Raw genomic sequence first — 18,589 nt, 5'->3', positions numbered from 1 at the left:
TAAAATAAACTGGAAAGTCATAATATAAGAAAGAAAGACAGATATCAAAAAAACCAACACAGTTCTAGGCTGTATAAACAGAAGGATAGAATCAAGATTGCGTGAAGGGTTCATACCACTTTATAAGGCCTTGGTAAGGGCACATTGGGAATACTGCATTCAGTTTTGGTCGCCACGATGTAAAAAAAGATGTGGAGACTCTAGAAAGAGTGCAGAGAAGAGCAACAAAGATGATTAGGGGACTGGAGGCTAAAACATATGAAGAACGGTTGCAGGAACTGGGTATGTCTAGTTTAATGAAAAGAAGGACTAGGGGAGACAGGATAGCAGTCTTCCAATATCTCAGGAGCTGCCCCAAAGAAGAGGGAGTCAAACTATTCTCCAAGGCACCTGAGGGTAGAACAAGAAGCAATGGGTGGAAACTGATCAAGGAGAGAAGCAACTTAGAACTAAGGAGAAATTTCCTGAGAGTTAGAACAATTAATCAGTGGAACAACTTGCCACCAGAAGTTGTGAATGCGCCAACACTGGAAGTTTTTAAGAAGAGGTTGGATAACCTTTTGTCTAAAGCTGTGTAGGGTTTCCTGCCTGAGCAGGGGGTTGGATTAGAAGACCTCCAAGGTCCCTTCCAACTCTGTTATTCTATTCTATAAAAGTGATTTACTTTGATTCTCAAGGTAGACATGACCTCAACCTTTGTCAAGTCCCCTTTTTCCAATTTCTTGACCGCAAGGCGATGAATTCGTTTTTTGTGTGTGTGCATAGCATGGAACAAAACACCGCGGTGGGATTTTTTTTAAAAAAAAGAAATGTGTTTTTCAGTTGTGCCACGTAGCAAAGAACATGTTTGCTCCCTCTTCTTCAGCCGTCCTTCCTTTCCTGAATCAGTGGTCCTTTCACACAGTTTCACTTCCTTTTCTGGAGATGTTTGTGAGCCTCGTTCGAGTTTCTGATTTGCTCTTTGCAAGAGAAAAAGCATAATTTTAGAACTGGGAGTTTCCCCCCCTTGCCCACACAGCTGCAGAGAAAGGCAGGTGGGGTTTGAGGGTGAAGGACACGGCATCCCTTTGTAGGATTCAGCGCTGACCTTTATTCAGAAAGATTTTGCTGATTTAAAAAAAAAATGGGATTAAAAAATGAATTCCATGGAGCTACAGTGAAAGAAACACTCTAGAACTAGAACAAAGAGATTATCTTGCCCACTCCCATAATAGTTAGAAGAAAAAACAATAAACACTTCATTAGACTAAAACATACAATGAACAGTTGCAGGAACTGGGCATTTCTAGTCTAGTGAAGAGAAGGACCAGGGGAGACAGGAAAGCATCTTCCAATATTTGAGGGGCTGTCACAGAGAGGAGGGGGTCAAGCTATGTTCCAAAGCACCTGAAGGCCAGGCAAGGAATAATGGATGGAAACTGACCAAGGAGAGATTCAACCTAGAAATAAGGAGGAACTTTCTGACAGTGAGAACAATCAACCCATGGAACAGACGTTGCCTCCAGAAGTTGTGGGAGCTTCATCACTGGAAGCTTTCAAGAAGAGATTGGACTGCCATTTGTCAGAAATGGTGTAGGGTCACCTGCTTGAGCGGGGTGGTGGTGGTGGTTGGACTAGATGATCTATAAGATCCCTTCCAACTCTGTTCATCTGTTAAGACACTTTTAAACACTTTTTAAAAGTCCTCTTCCAACTCTTTGGCTATCCTGATGCAATGACTTTAATTGATGTAGTAACAAATCTAGCAGTTGCTTTCCCACAATGTATTCATCTTCCTTAGTTTTTCTGTAGTTTGATAAGTTGTAAGAATTAGGCCGTGGGCTCACTTGGTTACTCAAAGATAATATTCTATGATTGTACAGTAGGGTTGGGATTACATATGGATTCAACTCGGTGTAAGCACCATACAGTTCTTTCGAAGCTCAAGAAGACCAGCAACAACTACCCAACTCCATCTTACTCTAGTCTAGTCCAATGTTTGACAACTTGAAGACTGTGGACTTCAACTTAAAGTTCACACTTTTCCAAGCCACCAAAGTTGAAAAATACTATTAATAGATGAGAACATTTGTAACTCAGGGTTGAACTCTGGAGTTCTTGCTGCTGTCTGAACTTGGTTATTTAAGAATACTGCTATACAGGTAGTTGTCAACTTGGAACAGTTCATTTAGTCACCTTTCGAAGTTATAACATCACTGAAAATGTAACTTGTGACCATTTTTTAACACTTATGACCATTGCAGCATCCTCATGGTCATGCGATGGGGATACTTGGCAACAGACTCATTTTTATGATGGTCACAGTGTCCCGTGGTCCCCTTTTGCAACCTTCTGACAAGCAAAGTTAGTGGGAAGCCAGGTTCACTTAACGACCAGGATATTAACTTAACAATGGCAATGATTGGCTTAACCACTTCGGCAAGAAAAGTGATAAAATGGGGTAAAACTCATGTAACAAATGTCTCACTTAGCAATGTAAATTTTGAGCTTAATTATGGTCGTAAGTCAAGGACTACCTGTAGTCTAACATGTCATGTGGCCTAGGCTTATAAGATAACCAGAGTGGTCCAGTGGCGATGGTGTTGGACTACGAAGAAGATGAGTCATATATAATCTCTCTAGTCTTAGTCATGAAAGTCCCTAGGTGACTTCAGAACAGTTGAGAATGTGACTGGCCTTGAATACATATAGAATAGAATAACAGAGTCGGAAGGGATCTTGGAGGTCTTCTAGTCCAACCCCCTGCTTAGGCAAGAAACCCTACACCACATCAGACAAATGGCTATCCAACATCTTCTTAAAAACTTCCAGTGTTGGAGCATTCACAACTTCTGGAGGCAACTTCTGTTCCACTGATTAATTGTCCTAACTCTCAGGAAATTTCTCCTTAGTTCTAAGTTGCTTCTCTCCTTGATTAGTTTCCACCCATTCCTTCTTGTTCTGCCCTTGGGTGCTTTGGAGAATAGCTTGACTCCCTCTTCTTTGGGGCAACCCCTGAGATATTGGAACACTGCTATCATGTCTCCCCTAGTCCTTCTTTTCATTAAACTAGACATGCCCTGTTCCTGCAACCATTCTTCATATGTTTCAGCCTCCAGTCCCCTAATCATCTTTGTTGCTCTTCTCTGCACTCTTTCCAGAGTCTCCACATCTTTTCTACATTGTGGCAACCAAAACTGAATTCAGGATTCCAAGTGTGGCCTTACCAAGGCATTTTAAAGTGGTATTAACAGAGTTTGACCATGTCTCTATTCTAGTCTGTAGAATAGGACAGTAGTTAGTTTAATGTGCAGCTTGGATCATTTCGTTATGAACCTGTTACATTACATTTTTCAACTTCTGAAAACACCATTAATTGTGAAGGCTTGCTGGGCAAGTGGAAAATGGCCGTTTTATTTGTTTTGCGAAAGAGTCACTGCTTTATTTTTTAAGAATAATTTCTTTGATTCTTAGGAAAAAAATGCCAAATCCTATTGCTTTGATTAGTCTTCAAGTAAGTCTTTTAAGTATCTTTTGTCTCTGTTTTTTCATGGTTTCTCTGTGGGGTTTTTTAGCAGAGAAGGAAGTATAAAAATACCCACAGCATTAATTTATGCCTGCCTTCCTACCCTTCAAAATATTTCAAGTGGCAACATTTCTAAAGTCTGATGGTGCCACAATAAAAAAAACCAAATAAATAAGAAATCAAGCATGCAAACAAAATTGGTTGGCTGCGTGGATTAAAATAACAATGCGGGCAACAATGTTAGTAAAAGGAAGCAGCCTTGCAAATAATATGAGTCATGTTACAGGAGTTAAGACAGTAGAAAATAATAATAAATAAATAACAAACAAACACGCAGCAATGTTTGATGTTTTTCAAGAGTAGCAAGATACTGGGTTGTTTTGGCTAAAAATGAGAAGAAAGAGGTTTTATTTAATTACCATAAGAATTGGGCAACCAAAAACGAAGTAGCATTGCTTAGAAAACCTTATTAATGGTTATTAGTTGCAAGGTCTTCGTAAAACAGAATCACCAGAGTTGGAAGGGAACTTGGAAGTCTTCTAATCCAAGTTTTCTTCAGACAAATGGTAGTCCAATCTCTTCTAGTGTTGCAGCACCCATAACTTCTCGAGGCAAGTCTTGGATTAGAAGACTGATTAATTGTTCTGATTATCAGGAAATTCCTCCTTAGTTCTAGGTTGGTTCTTTCCTTGATTAGTTTCCAATCTATTGCTTCTAATCTTGCTTTCTGGTGCTTTGGAGAATAGTTTGACTCCATCTTCTTTGTGGCAACCTCTGAGATACTGGAAGGCTAGTATCAGGTCACCCCTAGTCCTTTTTTTCACTAGACATACCCAATTCCAGCAACCGTTCTTCATATGTTTTAGCCCCCAGTCCCCTCACCATCTTTGTTGCTTTCCCTTGCATTTCTTCTAGAGTCTCAACATCCTTTTTATATTGGGGAAACTAAACCTGGATAGCGTAGCTGATGCCTTCTGGTTGAAAAGCCTAGCTGATGTCTTCCAGATGTTTTGGATTTCAACTCTTAGTGGCAAGACTTTGTAGGAATTGAAATTTAAAACATGGGGGAGAGGGGTGAATGTTGTCTGTCTCTAAGTAGTGTCCTCAGCTGGTGGAAGTTTTGGGGAGCATGCAACCATAATGGTCTGATCATATTTAGAAGAGACATCACCCTGCCAACAAAAGTGTGTATAGTCAAGGTTTATGGTTTTCTCAGTTGCAGTGGATGACTGAGAAAGTTGGACCCTAAGGAAGGCTGAGTGCCAAAGAATGGAGGCCTTTGAACTCTGGTGCTGGAGAAGACTCCTGCAAGTCCCATGGACTGCAAGGCCATCCAACCTGTCAGTCCTAGAGGAGATCAACCCCAACTGCTCTTTAGAAGGCCAGATCCTGAAGAGGAAACTCAAGTACTTTGGCCACCTGATGAGAAGGAAGGACTCCCTGGAGAAGAACCTAATGCTGGGAATGATGGAGGGCAAAAGAAGAAGGGGATGACAGAGAATGAGGTAGCTGGATGGAGTTACCGAAGCAGTCAGCATGAGCTTAAATGGACTCCAGTGGATGGTAGAGGACAGGAAGGCTTGGAGGAACATTGTCCATGAAGTCACGATGGGCTGGACACAACTTCACAACTAACAACAACAAAACTGTGACGAGAGAAAGAAAAAGATATCAAGATTCATCATCTGTGGTCCATGGAGTAGACCAAGCTACTTTGATAACAAGATATCAAGACTCTTGATATAAGTACTCCAGAGAGTAAACCAAGCTACTTTGAAGAGTCACACACTTGTTTTGATAAGGTTTGTTGAAGTGGTTTGACTCATCAGCCAGATGTAGATGAAGTTCACCAACATCTGAGCAAAAGGCTCTTGACATATCAAGATTCTCACGTTATTCAGCTCCAACCAAGACTTTCCACCCTCTTGTGATTGTGTCACACATATATACATGAAACAGAAGTAACAGCTAAATCCCATCCCAATCCTTATGATAGGCACATCATGCATAGCCCTTAAGATCAGCAGAAAAGTTTAGGGGCTTTAGGTCAAGTGACATGATACTCTTCCCTTGGCATCTGCCTTTCTTATGGTCCAACTTTCACAGCCATCCATTGCAACTGGGAAAACCACAGCCTTGACTAGACACACTTTTGTTGGCAGGGTGATGTCTATGCGTTTTAGTCTGCTGTCTAGATTTGCCATACCTTCATAGCTTAGCATGACTTATTTCCAAACGGATTTCCTTGTTTTTTTTTCCTTTGAAAATGTTTCGCTTCTCATCCAAGAAGAATGGAAAGATTTATATATGTTCTCCATCAATCTGTTGGAACTAAAGAAGCTTCCTAGAGGAGAAGCAAAACTTTTTCAAAGAAGAGAAAAAAAACCAAGAAGGCCCATCTGCCTTTTAGAAAGACATCTTTGGAACAACCGTGATCTAGATTATTCTAGTGGAGACTCCAGAAAGAGTGCAGAGAAGAGCAACAAAGATGATTAGGGGACTGGAGGCTAAAACAGATGAGGAACGATTGCGGGAATTGGGTATATCTAGTTTAACTTTAACTTTATAACTTAATGAAAAGAAGAACCAGTGGAGACATGATAGTCTTCCAATATCTCAGGGGCTGCCCCAAAGAAGAGGGAGTCAAACTATTCTCCAAAGCACCTGAAGGTAGGACAAGAAGCAATGGGTGGAAACCAATCAAGGAGAGAAGCAACTTAGAACTAAATAGAAATTTCCTGACATTGAGAACAATTGACAGTGGAACAACTTGCCTCCAGAAGTTATGAATGCTCCAACACTGGAAGTTTTTAAGAAGATGTTGGATAACCATTTGTCTGATGTGGTATAGGGTTTCCTCCCTAGGCGAGGGGTTGGACTAGAAGACCTCCAAGGTCCCTTCCAACTCTGATATTCTACTCTATTCTATTGAAAATCTCCACAGACACGTCTTACTTCCTTGCACAGTCTCTCCTACGTTGCTTTCTACGGATTCTTCTCACATCTTGGGTGGTAATGGATGAGGCTATTTTGAGAGTGAAAATGTTGCTTCAGCTGCAAGTCCCCTTCATCCATGACTTGGTGTGCACAACTATTCATGCGGCTCACAGCTGCTCACCCCAAGCCAACGGAAATCCCCAGAAACTAACCGTCAGTAGCAATTTTCTCTCTCTCTCTCTCTCCTTAACCAACTTGAACATGATGCATCAACAACTGCCTTTGGTACCTAACTAAAGAATCGGGAACGATACTTGTCTCTAAACCGAATAAGCAACGTCAGCCAGAAGCACAGATGCTTAGATTGTTATCTTGTTATGGCTGAATGGGTCAAGAGCCGTGAAAGCCAACCTTGACTTCTGATATTGCCCATGTAGCTTGTTGAGCTATGTTTTTCAACATCTTTCACCACTGGTTTGATTATATTGAGAAGATTGGGGATTAAAATGTGATAGCTCTGGAAGTCTGCTGGAGATCAATTATGGCCCTTACTAGGGATGCAGAGGCATTTTTGTGTGGACAGCTTGAGACCTTGTCAATATAGCAAAAAAATAGTTTCCCAATGGTTTAGAACAATTAATCATTGGAACGAGTTGCCTCCAGAAGCCGTGAGTTATCCAACACTGGAAGTTTTAAAGAAGATGTTGGATAACCATTTGTCTGAAGTGGTGTAGAGTTTCCTGCTTAAGCAGGGGGTTGGCCTAGAAGACCTCCATGGCCCCTTCCAACTCTGTTATTCTATTCGAAGACTAAACTGATATGTTTCTTTCTGTGGATTTGTTCACTATTATTCATAAGCTGATAATACCCCCTTTTTCATGTCCCATCTCACCTCAAATTGTTATGTTTAATTTAGTTGTTGAAAATCTGACTTACTAAGGAAGGCATGATCCAAATTCTTCAAGAATGGGATGGCTAGCTTTAAATTCATACTGTTACTAGGTGAAGATAAATATTCAAAGGGGGCACATAGCCATGTTGTTTGAAAAGATTTATTAAAACTTGAGCAGTGAACTCTATTTTCACTGTTTACTTTGGTGAGCAGAGTGATAAACGGGAGGATATTTTAAAAAATTATGTATGTCAAGATTGACCTGGTTAACTTGAAACACTTTATGTTGGTTTTAATGTGTCTGATTGGCATATGGGCCTAAACCTCCCTATTGATATAGAATAGAATAGAATAGAATGTCCCTTTCAACAATAGAATAGAATAGAATGTCCCTTTCAACTATTCTATTCTATTCTATTCTACCCCTACCCCTACCCCTACCCCTACCCCTAGTCTAGTCTAGTCTAGTCTAGTCAAGTCAAGTCAAGTCAAAATTATGACAAAGCTATTATAAGTTGATATCTTTCAATCAAGACCAAATGCCCAGAAGGTCTTCTTAATGTCTTCCCTGTATTTTGGTTCAAGTATCCAGTCCTGATTGATCTCACTAAACCCAACCATCAGAAGCAATTTTAGCTGCTTCTAATCATCATGAGGGAGGGGGTGGCTCAGGGGCTAAGATGCTGACCTTGTCGATCAGAAAGGTCAGCAGTTCAGCGGTTCAAATCCCTAACAGAGTAAGCTCCCATTACTTGTCCCAGCTTCTGCCAACCTAGCAGTTCAAAAGCAAGTAAAAATGCAAGTAGAAAAAATAGGAACCACCTTTGGTGGGAAGGGAACAGCGTTCCGTGCGCCTTCGGCATGAAGTCATGCTGGCCACATGACCACGGAGGCGTCTTCGGACAGCACTGGCTCTTCGGCTTTGAAACGGAGATGAGCACCACCCCCTAGAGTCGGGAACGACTAGCACATATGTGCATGGGGAACTTTTACCTTTACCTAATCATCTCACCAAATTTGAATCAAAAGGGGGTTTCGTTCAATTTTTGGGGTGAGAGTTCAGGTCATCCATCATTATATCAATCTGGAGCTCTTGATGTAATAGTTCAAGAAGCAGCTACCAGAAGAAGCTACGAGAAACAGCTCATTCTAGTTCTCATCTTACGAGAAGCTAAGCTGAAACTGGGAAAGAAAGAGGATGTTTCATGATTAAAAAAAGCTTTCTCTGCTTCAGAATATCTTATACCACTAGTATCTTACGAAAGTCCTAAAATGACTAAACATAATTAAATGGAAAGAAAAATAAACTAGACATACCTACATCCCTCAGTTGCTCATATGCTTTAGTCTTCAGAACCTTTAACCTCTTTGTTGCTCTTCTCCACTCTCTTTCTAGGGATTCAACATCCTTTTTCTATCATGGTGATCAGAATTGTACACAGCACTGGCAATTAAAGAGAAAGAACCAACTGAATATTATAAAACATGGGAATTATTTTATCAATAGAGTTAGAGAATAAAAAAGGAAGTTGGAAATGAAAGAAGGAGATTAAAGAAGAGCAGAAAGGTTAAGATAGAGATACAAATAATACGATAATAGTTAGTATTATGACGATAAGGATTATTATATTTAATGTTATGAGCACATTTTTGATTAGAAGATATGTTAAGAGGGACTGTCTTGGACTTCAACAGTCTGATTTTTTTCTAATTATACTTCAAAGTTCAATGTCTTCAACAAAGAAGTGATTCTATAGAAATAAATTTTGACCAAAAGTGGAATATGACCTAGAACTTGTCAAGTTAGCGTAGAAGGGATGTCAATTGCAACCAATGGTCCTCAGTTGAAATTAGTATGTCCTATTCGGGTTATTGAATAACTATACATTTTTGAAATATGAGAATCCTAAATAAAATAAAGATGACGTTAATATCAATGTTGAAGATGGAGAAAGAAAAGAGAGCAAAGTGTTAATGAAACTAAAGGTCACTATTAATTAGTGACCTACAAACAAGTGGCAATAGATGGACAGGTTGTCCTCTGAAGACGAACCACAGTGAAACACCTTGATACAAAAACCTTTCTTGGTTTCATTGAAGATTTCAATAGTAGGTCATGGAAACCTATACTGGGTCAAGAACTCTTCGATCTTGAACTTACCTAGCATTCAAGTTGACTATGGTTGACACTCCTAAGCTTTTCTAAACAATCTATAGTTCCAAAGAGAATTAAAGAATGGGGCAAAAAAAGTGTACTTACTTCATTCATGTTGACTTGAGAGTTCACCATCAATGCACACCATGAAATACTCAACTGGATAGGGTGCCTTTATCACTGGGAGAAACACGATCTGTACATTTGATCAACGCACATGGAAGAGCCATAGAACTATACAGCCAGTCTAAGAGACGCAGAATATGTTGCTTGATTGGAGTCTTGCTCATATCTTTGTAGATAGGTTGCTTTGTCTGGTTCAGATGGTTTCTTCTAAATCGAAGCTAATGCGTGGGACCATTATTTGTGTGTGTGAAGTGTTCCAATTACCTGCTGGTTAACCCTTAGAGGGTTAATTAGTTCAATGCTAATTAATTAAGCAAGGCACTTAGTGGCAGAAGATTATAGTTAGACTTCATATGAAACAAAGGTACGTATATAAAACAACAATGTATGTGCACTGTTCCTAGAATTCATGGGAACAATTATCAATTTGCATTGTTTTTATGGAACTTTGTTCCTGTCTATGTCCATCTGGACATCTTCTGCGGTCTGTGTCACTGTCAAACAGTGATTTCCATAGCCCTCCATACAATGTAGACTTTTTATAAGTAGGCTTATTGGGAGAAGGTCATTAGGCATCAATTATAATGGATCCACTGGATTTGAATGGCCACCTGTAACAGGTCAAGTAGGTTTCCACAAACTTCATGGGATGATCTTTTATGAAAGACCTCCATGGGATTGTACTCAAAGTTAAAAAGGGAATGAAATTAATGGGATGAGAGCAATGGAGGTACAGTTCAAAATGCCCCCCAAATCATGAGATTCATTATCCATAACTTTAGCTGGAGTACGGGAGATATTTTAGCTTTTCGATCAGTATTATTCTCCAGTGATGGTGATCTTTTTTGGAAGTTATTGGTGCTGGGCTGAGGAATAATTTGATGCACCTCTTGTACATGTCCATGTGCCATGTGCTCACATGGATTATTATTGTTCTCCTTGTGTTCCCAGGAAGGATCAGCTCTGACTAAAATCCAGATTTCTATTATTACTAGTATTTGTTATTTATTATTAAATTTATTGGCTGCCCAGGTACCATCAAATTAGTACAATCCTATTAATACAATAATATACACAATAGTGAAATCTGTTTATTCATACTCTCCAGAAAGCATTCACAGATGGCTCAACCATACTTAGGTTGCAGAAAGTTTTCTAGGATAAATGTTGAATGTCAGGATTAACATTCGGTCTATATGTGGTGATATATTTAATTGTGATTTTCAATGATGCTTTTTTGAAATATTTTAAGGCCCCCAAAGTCTTTCTGGAGTTGGGTAACTTTACAAAAGGCAAAAAAAACCCCACTTCTTTACAAAACCAATAAATAAAGATCTAGAATCTATACTTTTTGCTTCTTTTGTTTTTGTAGGATTAAGATTATTATAGGTTTGGGATTATTTAATCCTAATCTATAGGATTAAGGACATAATGAGAATTCTTTGCATAAGGATTTATCTCATGTACTTAAGTCCCCGGTGACTGCTTTCCACCTTCACAGAATTAAATTTATTATAGGTTTGGGATTATTTAATCCTAATCTATAGGATTAAGGACATAATGAGAATTCTTTGCATAAGGATTTATCTCATGTACTTGAGTCCCTGGTGACTGCTTTCCACCTTCACAGAATTAAGTTTATTACAGGATTGGGATTATTTAATCCTAATCTATAGGATTAAGGATATAATGAGAATTCTTTGCATAAGGATTTATTTTATATGCTGTCCTTCCAGAAAAGTCCACCCACTTGCTGAATGTGTTTCAAAGCCCTTAATGGCCTAAATCAAAAGTTAATGGGCAACATAGAAAAGAGCTGAATCATAGAATAAAGTCTTAATTATGTGGTCAGCTAATTTCTAGGTTGCCCTTGACGGGAAGAATTAAGACAGACTTAAAAGGATGGAGAAGAGACACAATCTCAAGGTAGAAATTCAAATGAACTATGGCCTCTTGCCTGATTTCTTCTGATTTGAAAATTACCTCAGACCATTGAAGAGCCCCAGAGGTGCACATAGGTAATTCAACCACATCTTCTTCACCATTTAGGAGAAATACAATGCCTTCCATTTAGAGATGGATGAAGACTCTTTGTACGTGACTGAGATAACTTTAAGAAGCTCCCTCAACATCTTCTCCTCTCCATCTTCTGGAATATTTGGAACCAGAACTGAACTGGTTTTCGCTACTAAGGACTAGGCTAACTAAGCTTGTATCTTATGGTTCTGATGAGCCATTGAAAATGAAAGTGGTCCTTCAATTATGACCCAAACTGAGCCCAACATTTCTGCTGCTAAGGGAGTCGTTTGTTAAGTGAAGTTTGTCCCGTTCTCATGTCCTTTCTTGCCATTGTTCTTAAGGGAAGGACTGCCGTTGTTAAGCTAGTGACATTGTTGTTAAGTGAATTTTGCTTCCCTATTGACGTGGCTTGCCAGAAGGTTGGAAAAGGAGATTGCATGATTTTGGGACATTGCTACCGTCGTAAATGTGAACCAATTGCCAAGCATTTGGATCACACAGCAAGGAAGATATTGAAAATGGTCGTAAGTGTGAAAAATGGTCATAAGTCACTCCGAACGGTCACAAAATGAAGTGTTGTTAAGTCAAGGACTGCCTGTGCACTGATCTAGCAGAATCCAACGTCTATTCTAAATGCCATTTGATTAAAAAAACACAACAACAGCAAGGATGAAATATACCCATCTTTATTAAACTGCTAAAGGTTGAAACTAAGAGGGCGAAGGGAGGGGGATAGATTTCAAGGGGTTTAAGGCATGGGAGATTACAGACTGTAACTAGATGATACGGAAATAGAGGTTATTGACCAAACTAGAATTAGGAAAGGGGAAAAGAGATAATACTGGAGGAAGGTCAGAGGAATTCATGATGGAATTAACAACTCCCATTTTTTCGCACAGTCTTCTTAAAGATCTGCCCTCCATGGGTCACTTCACAGGTGTACGTGTCGTGGTTTTGATAATCAGAGGCGCTCAAGGTCAGGTAACTGCTGGCCAGGTATTTGTCACCGTGCTTGGTAGCTTTGGTGGTCTCCACGCCGGACGTGATCTCGTCATTACCATCCTTCCATTTCAGGGTGAAGGTAGGTGGGTAAAAGCCACTGAGGAGGCACACCACGGTGCCCTTATTCAGGGTTTTGATCTCTTCCTCAGGTGAAGTGTAGGCATTCACTGTAGGTGGTACGGTGGGTTGACCTGGAAGAAGGGAAAACGTTTTAAGCTTTGAGGTATAAGAGCAAAGACTGGCCAAGTTCGTAGGCTCCTTATAATCTGATCCTAAGTCCCCAAGGAAGCCAGAGGCCCATAACTTCCTTCAACCCTTGAGCTTCTGGTTTCTTTTCTCAATTACCCAAGTAATCATTATTTCTGAAGGACCATGGGACGCAACAAAGCATCTCAAAATGGACATTCGGACAGGGCTTTGATAAGGTAGATTTATTGCATAAAAACCCAACTGCTTATATAAAATCAACTAAGGCACAAACCTCTTTGAGATACAAGTGAGAACATACTTTCAGAAGGAAAAAATACTTGGAGATAACAGGTGACGATTTTGAATTATTTCTATCTGGAATATTATTCCCAGATAAACTTAGGTGACAATGAGAAAATAATAACCTGAAAAGTAACATCTGGAGCTCAACTAGTAAGGGCTTATGAGAGACCTCTATTAAGTAAGTACCACAAGTAAGTCCTTGTAGCTGAAAAAGGAAGAAAAAACTATGAACTAAGAATAATTTGGGCCAAACTAATTCATAATGATAAAAATATCTTAAGGTGATGGATTGGAGAAGGTTGATCCTTCTTAAAGAGTATTCAAAGTGCTGCTTGATGGCCAAATAGCTGTTCTTAGAAAAAGTCCATTAGTCTCTACTTTTAATTACTCTAATTTTGGTTTTAATTACTCTAGAAAAAGTGCAGAGGAAAGCAACTAGGATGACTAGGGGATTGGAACTGGGCATGGCTAGTGAAGAGAAGGAGCAGGGGAGACATGATAGCAGTCGTCCAATATTTGAGGGGCTGCCACAGAGACGAGCGGGGTTAAGCTATTTTCCAAAGCACTTGAAGTCCAGACAAGGAATAATGAATGGAAACTGACCAAAGAGAGAATTAACCTGGAAATAGGGAGGAGCTTTCTGACAATGAGAACATTCAATCAATGGAACAAAAGTTGCCTTCAGAAGTTGTAGGAGCTTCATCACTTGAGACTTTCAAAAAGAGATTGTCAGAAAGGGTGTAGGGTCTCCTGCTTGAGTGGGGGTTGGACTAGATGATCTATAAGGTCCCTTCCAACTCTGTTAATCATCTTGTAAAGTACCTTCTAGACCTGGTAATGCAACTAGGTTGACCCTGTGATTGCTCCAGACTTGTCATAACTCAGGCAACTCAACCTTTCTACAGCATTCATGAAAACACACCGCCACTTCCTGCCTAAGGACCTTCTTCTCGACATGCTGATTTTGCAGATGCAAGGATGTTCATTCTCAATGATGAACAGTTTATCTTGTTAGGTCCTACCCAGAACCGTATTAACTTTTTCCTGGGACACTTCCTACACTGCACATGAGAAGGAACAGAGTTGAGGATCGTGGAACAAAACCTTCTCTGTGACTTGAGCCCAACTTTCTAAAAGTATTGAAATGATGTCAATTTTTTTTTGAGGAAGTCAACAAAAGTTAGCAGCCTGCAGAAGTTAGATGGCTTATTGGGGCTTACACACCAATAAATTCAAGAGCCCAGATCCTTCTGCAGGTATCCATTGCATGGTTGTATAGAGCAGTGTTTCTCAACCTTGGCCACTTGAAGATGTCTGGACTTCAACTCCCAGAATTCCCCAGCCAGCGAATGCTGGCTGGGGAATTCTGGGAGTTGAAGTCCAGACATCTTCAAGTGGCCAAGGTTGAGAAACACTGGTATAGAGGACAGAGAAGAATAAATGACCATTCTGAATCCCTTCATCTACCATACCTTGCCTGAAATTTCTTCCCTCCCATAGAGTTTAAGCAATTGCATAAGTAATGCCTGCTATTCATATGTCCACTTAGGGCTGTTTGAAACTTGCAAGTAGCATATTTTATTCCCCCCTCCTCCTTTGTTTCTGGATAAAAATAACTGACAATGATTCTAAATTAACCGTAGAATCATAGATCATTGGGCTGGAAGGGACCTTTGGAGGTCTTCTAGTCCAACCCCTTGTCCGAAGCAGGAGAATGCGTACCATCCCAGACAAAACAGAATCAGCACAACCATTTCTCCCACTCACTTCCATATTCACAACTTTGTTAGCCCAATTCTTGATGGAAAAAGATTCTTGTTCTTAGATTGAAATTGAAAAGGCTATTGCTATTATTCTTCTCATCCTTCCTAGTACCTATCTCTTTCCACTCATGATTACACCCGTGTTGCTTGTATCTTTAAAATAAATATATATATATATATATATATATATATATATATATATATATATATATATATATATATATATATATATATATATATATATATATATATATATATATATATATATATATATATATATATATAGCTTTATTTGTTTCCTAGTATAATTTGATTGTTTATTAGTAACCTATGGCTATCATTAAGTGCTGCATCTTAGGATTCTTGATGAATGTATTCTATTTTATTTTTCTTGATGTACACTGAGAGCATCTGCACCAAAGACAAATTCCTTGTGTGTCCAATCAAACTTGGCCAACAAAGAATTCCATTCTATTCTATTCTTTTAAAAAAAGGTAGATGAGGAAGCTAAGGTATATAAAAAGTTTAAAACCTTCTAATACCCCCCTTTCCTTCAAAAATCAAGATTGTTGGTTAAGTATAGAACAGCTGAAGCAAAAGAATGTGGGGTGACGTCTTCTAAACTGGGTTTCTTTTGACATTACATGGAATTAATTACAGTTCTCAGATGCATATTAGATACCAACATCATGAGCCAGAAGTTTCTGAGTTGGAACCTACAGCTCAGTTTTGATGAACTGTTGTTAGAAAGCTGCCTTCAAAGTAATCTTTCTGTTTTAATCCAATAAAGGACCCCCATATCAAAACAACTTACCTTATGTGCGGCCAGAACTAGAAAATAACATTTAACACAGCACAATACTTAAGCAAAATGGTTCGGTTGAGATCTGCATATCAGATGCAGATTGGGTCTAGATTGCAGTGGTGACACCAAACTATAATTTTATCCCATTTTATCTATATCTTAAATTATTTGTGTTCTATTCCAATTTCATTTTAGACCGAATTCTATTCCAATTCCATCTTAAATCGTATTTGATTCCAATTCCATTTCAAACTGTATTTTATCAAATTTCATTTTTAAATTGCTTTTATCAAATTTTAGTACTAATTTGTTTCTGGAACTTTGCACTTCGTTAGGACCCAATAAAGACTCAATGTCAACCCAACAAAAGATGGAAAAAAATATTTTTGAGCAGATAGTGGATAAAGGTAACTGAAGGATAAATTGTAGATGGATTTAATTTTAGGATTGATTCCTAATTTTTCTCAAAGTCACATAAATCCCTTCCCTTCCCACTTGGCAAAAACATTTACAATTCCATAATTTTTGCACCGCTTGGTTACAAAGAGAGACTCGAGCTGAAATGCAATTTTTGGTTACATTATCGAGACAAATCCTTCCAGACTCTGATTTCTAAATAACGTCATGTTGGTCTAGAGTGAACAAAGAGAAATTTGATTCTGCCAACTTTCTTCCACATTTCCCAGGTTAGGATTAAACATTGTGAAGTTAATCAACAATGGTTAGGCAAGAGAAAAGGTTACGGTCGGCTAGATGAAGAAAAAGATGAAAAAGTCATGGAAAAACTGTACAAAATGCTACGCAGAGGGAAAGATGAGAAGGATAAATGGACTTACCAGTGACGGTTAACTGGGTTCCACCTCCGAAGACAAACCACAGTGACATATACCCATACAAAAACCTACCCTCATTTGACAACAATTCACTGAAGATGGCTCCCACCTTGGACAATTACTGGGTTACATAAAATGTCAGAATGGATCTGTAGCCATCGTTGTATCCTGGAAGAAGAAAAATGATGTGGTGTAAATGGTTCATGCATGGACATCCCGGGAGCCATTCACGGTCAAGGAGATCATTTAAGACAATCCAATGGATGCAGTCCACTGATAGATGAAGAAAACAGGAGATATCATCAGAACCATCTTCCCTTTTACATTGAATTATACAGAAGAGTCACAAAATAGCTTCTAGTGATGTAGCCAGTTGCAGAAGACTGAGAGATGTTTTTTGTAGGCAGATTATTGTCTAAATTGAAGGGGTTTCTTATAAATTAAACCTAAGGCATTGGATCATTCTTTGGGTGTAAGGACCTCCCTGATTACCTGTAAGGCAACTCTTCCAGAAACATGTTTTAATTAATCATATAATGAGCACGTTGGCTCTCCATGGAGGGTTACACCTGGGCTTTTGTTAACTAGAATTCAGGGGACACAATTTCCACCAAAAGGAGAATTTTCTACTTGAATTCATGGAATGGGTCAACCTTGGCATTCCTTCCCTGGGCAATTCCTTTTTGAGGTTAGTTCTACCAATGCTGAAATGTCAGTTCCAAAGTTGTCCATGGAACAAGCTCTTGGGAATAAATTTATATCTGATTAAAAGCATTTTTTTTGAAAACATGTATATATAGCCATCCATGTTGTGGCTCCCAATTGATCTATCTAGTCCACCTGAGTTCCATCTGTTTCAAGACAAACTGGTTTTGGTTATCTATTCAAAATCCAATATCCATAGATTCATGGATGGTCTTCCACAATAGAGCTTATGTGAATTGGCATGGAAAGCCGAAAGACTCATGAAATTAATGGAATTCCAAAGGTGCTGAAGAAGCTTCTTGGGTGAGAAGCGAAACGTCTTCAAAGAAAAATCAGAAAGTTCAGTTGCCTCTTGAAAAAGCACCTTTGGGGCAACCATGACCTGGATGACAGAGAATCTCCATAGACAAGTTCATGGAATGATAACAAGGGGTGTCAGAGAGTCCCTTAACAATAATTATTGACCATCATAGTGGACACAGGAAATATTGGCCACCATGTTGTTGTGATGCTAACTGGAGAAGCTGGAAATTCTCCATCAGCTTTGTCTAGTAAATCCAGTAGAATGGTTGAAATTATGGAAATTCTTTGGACAAAGCCAAAGAGAAGCTTGATGACCCTTGATACATTTCATAATTGGATTGAGGAGAGGTCATCGTATGAAATGCTGCCCTTGAGATCCTTGTGGTCTATTCTTTAGGCATAAACCAGTCCTCCTACCCACCTAGACAAAAAGTCACTTGTGAAATCTTTTCCTTAAACTTTGTTATGAAGAGAGATAGTTGTATATTGGGGAGGCTGTCTCATTGTCTTCTTGGCATTAAAAGCCAACGGTAGCCTGTTTTGGAGACACCTACAGCTTGTCTTTATAGACTTTGTAGTTCCTAGTCCTCTGAAGAAAGAATTCATATCAATGTTTTTTTGTCTTCCAAGTCCAAAATAAGACCATATTCCAGGAGGTGTATCCTGATTGTTAATTTTTTTTTCTTGCGTGAGTAGAAATGCAACTTTTGAGCCATTTGGATCTCAAGTGATTCGTAGTTCTGAACCATCCGTAGATGGTTCCTTAAAAACCATCCATGTTAATTCCATTTTTTCTCCTTTTTTATTTTGTCCTGAAGGAATAATGGGACAACTCTGAACAATGACACAAAACTGGTGAAGGGCTTAAGCAAGTTCAACCTGGCCAAAGGAATAGCAATGGTGTCCAGATAGCTTTGAATGTGCTAGAAGCCTGTGTGAATAATGAAACCGGACTTTGCGTACAGGTTTCCTAACTGGATTAGGGTTTGGTGACAGCTGGTTGATATGCCGGTCTCCCATATGATGAAGTGGCTATGTATTAGCTCAAACCT

At 39.1% G+C, this 18,589-nt stretch overlaps 1 gene segment (V, D, J or C); it reads right to left on the bottom strand.

Moving 5' to 3' along the window:
* Window positions 1-12,304: 12,304 nt before the first annotated feature.
* LOC106554815 (Ig lambda chain C region-like) lies at window positions 12,305-16,596 on the bottom strand. The segment is given in 2 exon segments: window positions 12,305-12,827; window positions 16,533-16,596. Coding segments are annotated over 2 exon segments (369 nt in total).
* Window positions 16,597-18,589: the final 1,993 nt, after the last annotated feature.

This window comes from Thamnophis sirtalis, unplaced genomic scaffold (assembly GCF_051295495.1).
Source record: "Thamnophis sirtalis isolate CommonGarterSnake01/CBP01778 unplaced genomic scaffold, rThaSir2_p1.2 scaffold_2, whole genome shotgun sequence".
Taxonomy (NCBI): domain Eukaryota; kingdom Metazoa; phylum Chordata; class Lepidosauria; order Squamata; family Natricidae; genus Thamnophis; species Thamnophis sirtalis.
This window is presented reverse-complemented; position numbering and strand designations above follow the sequence as displayed.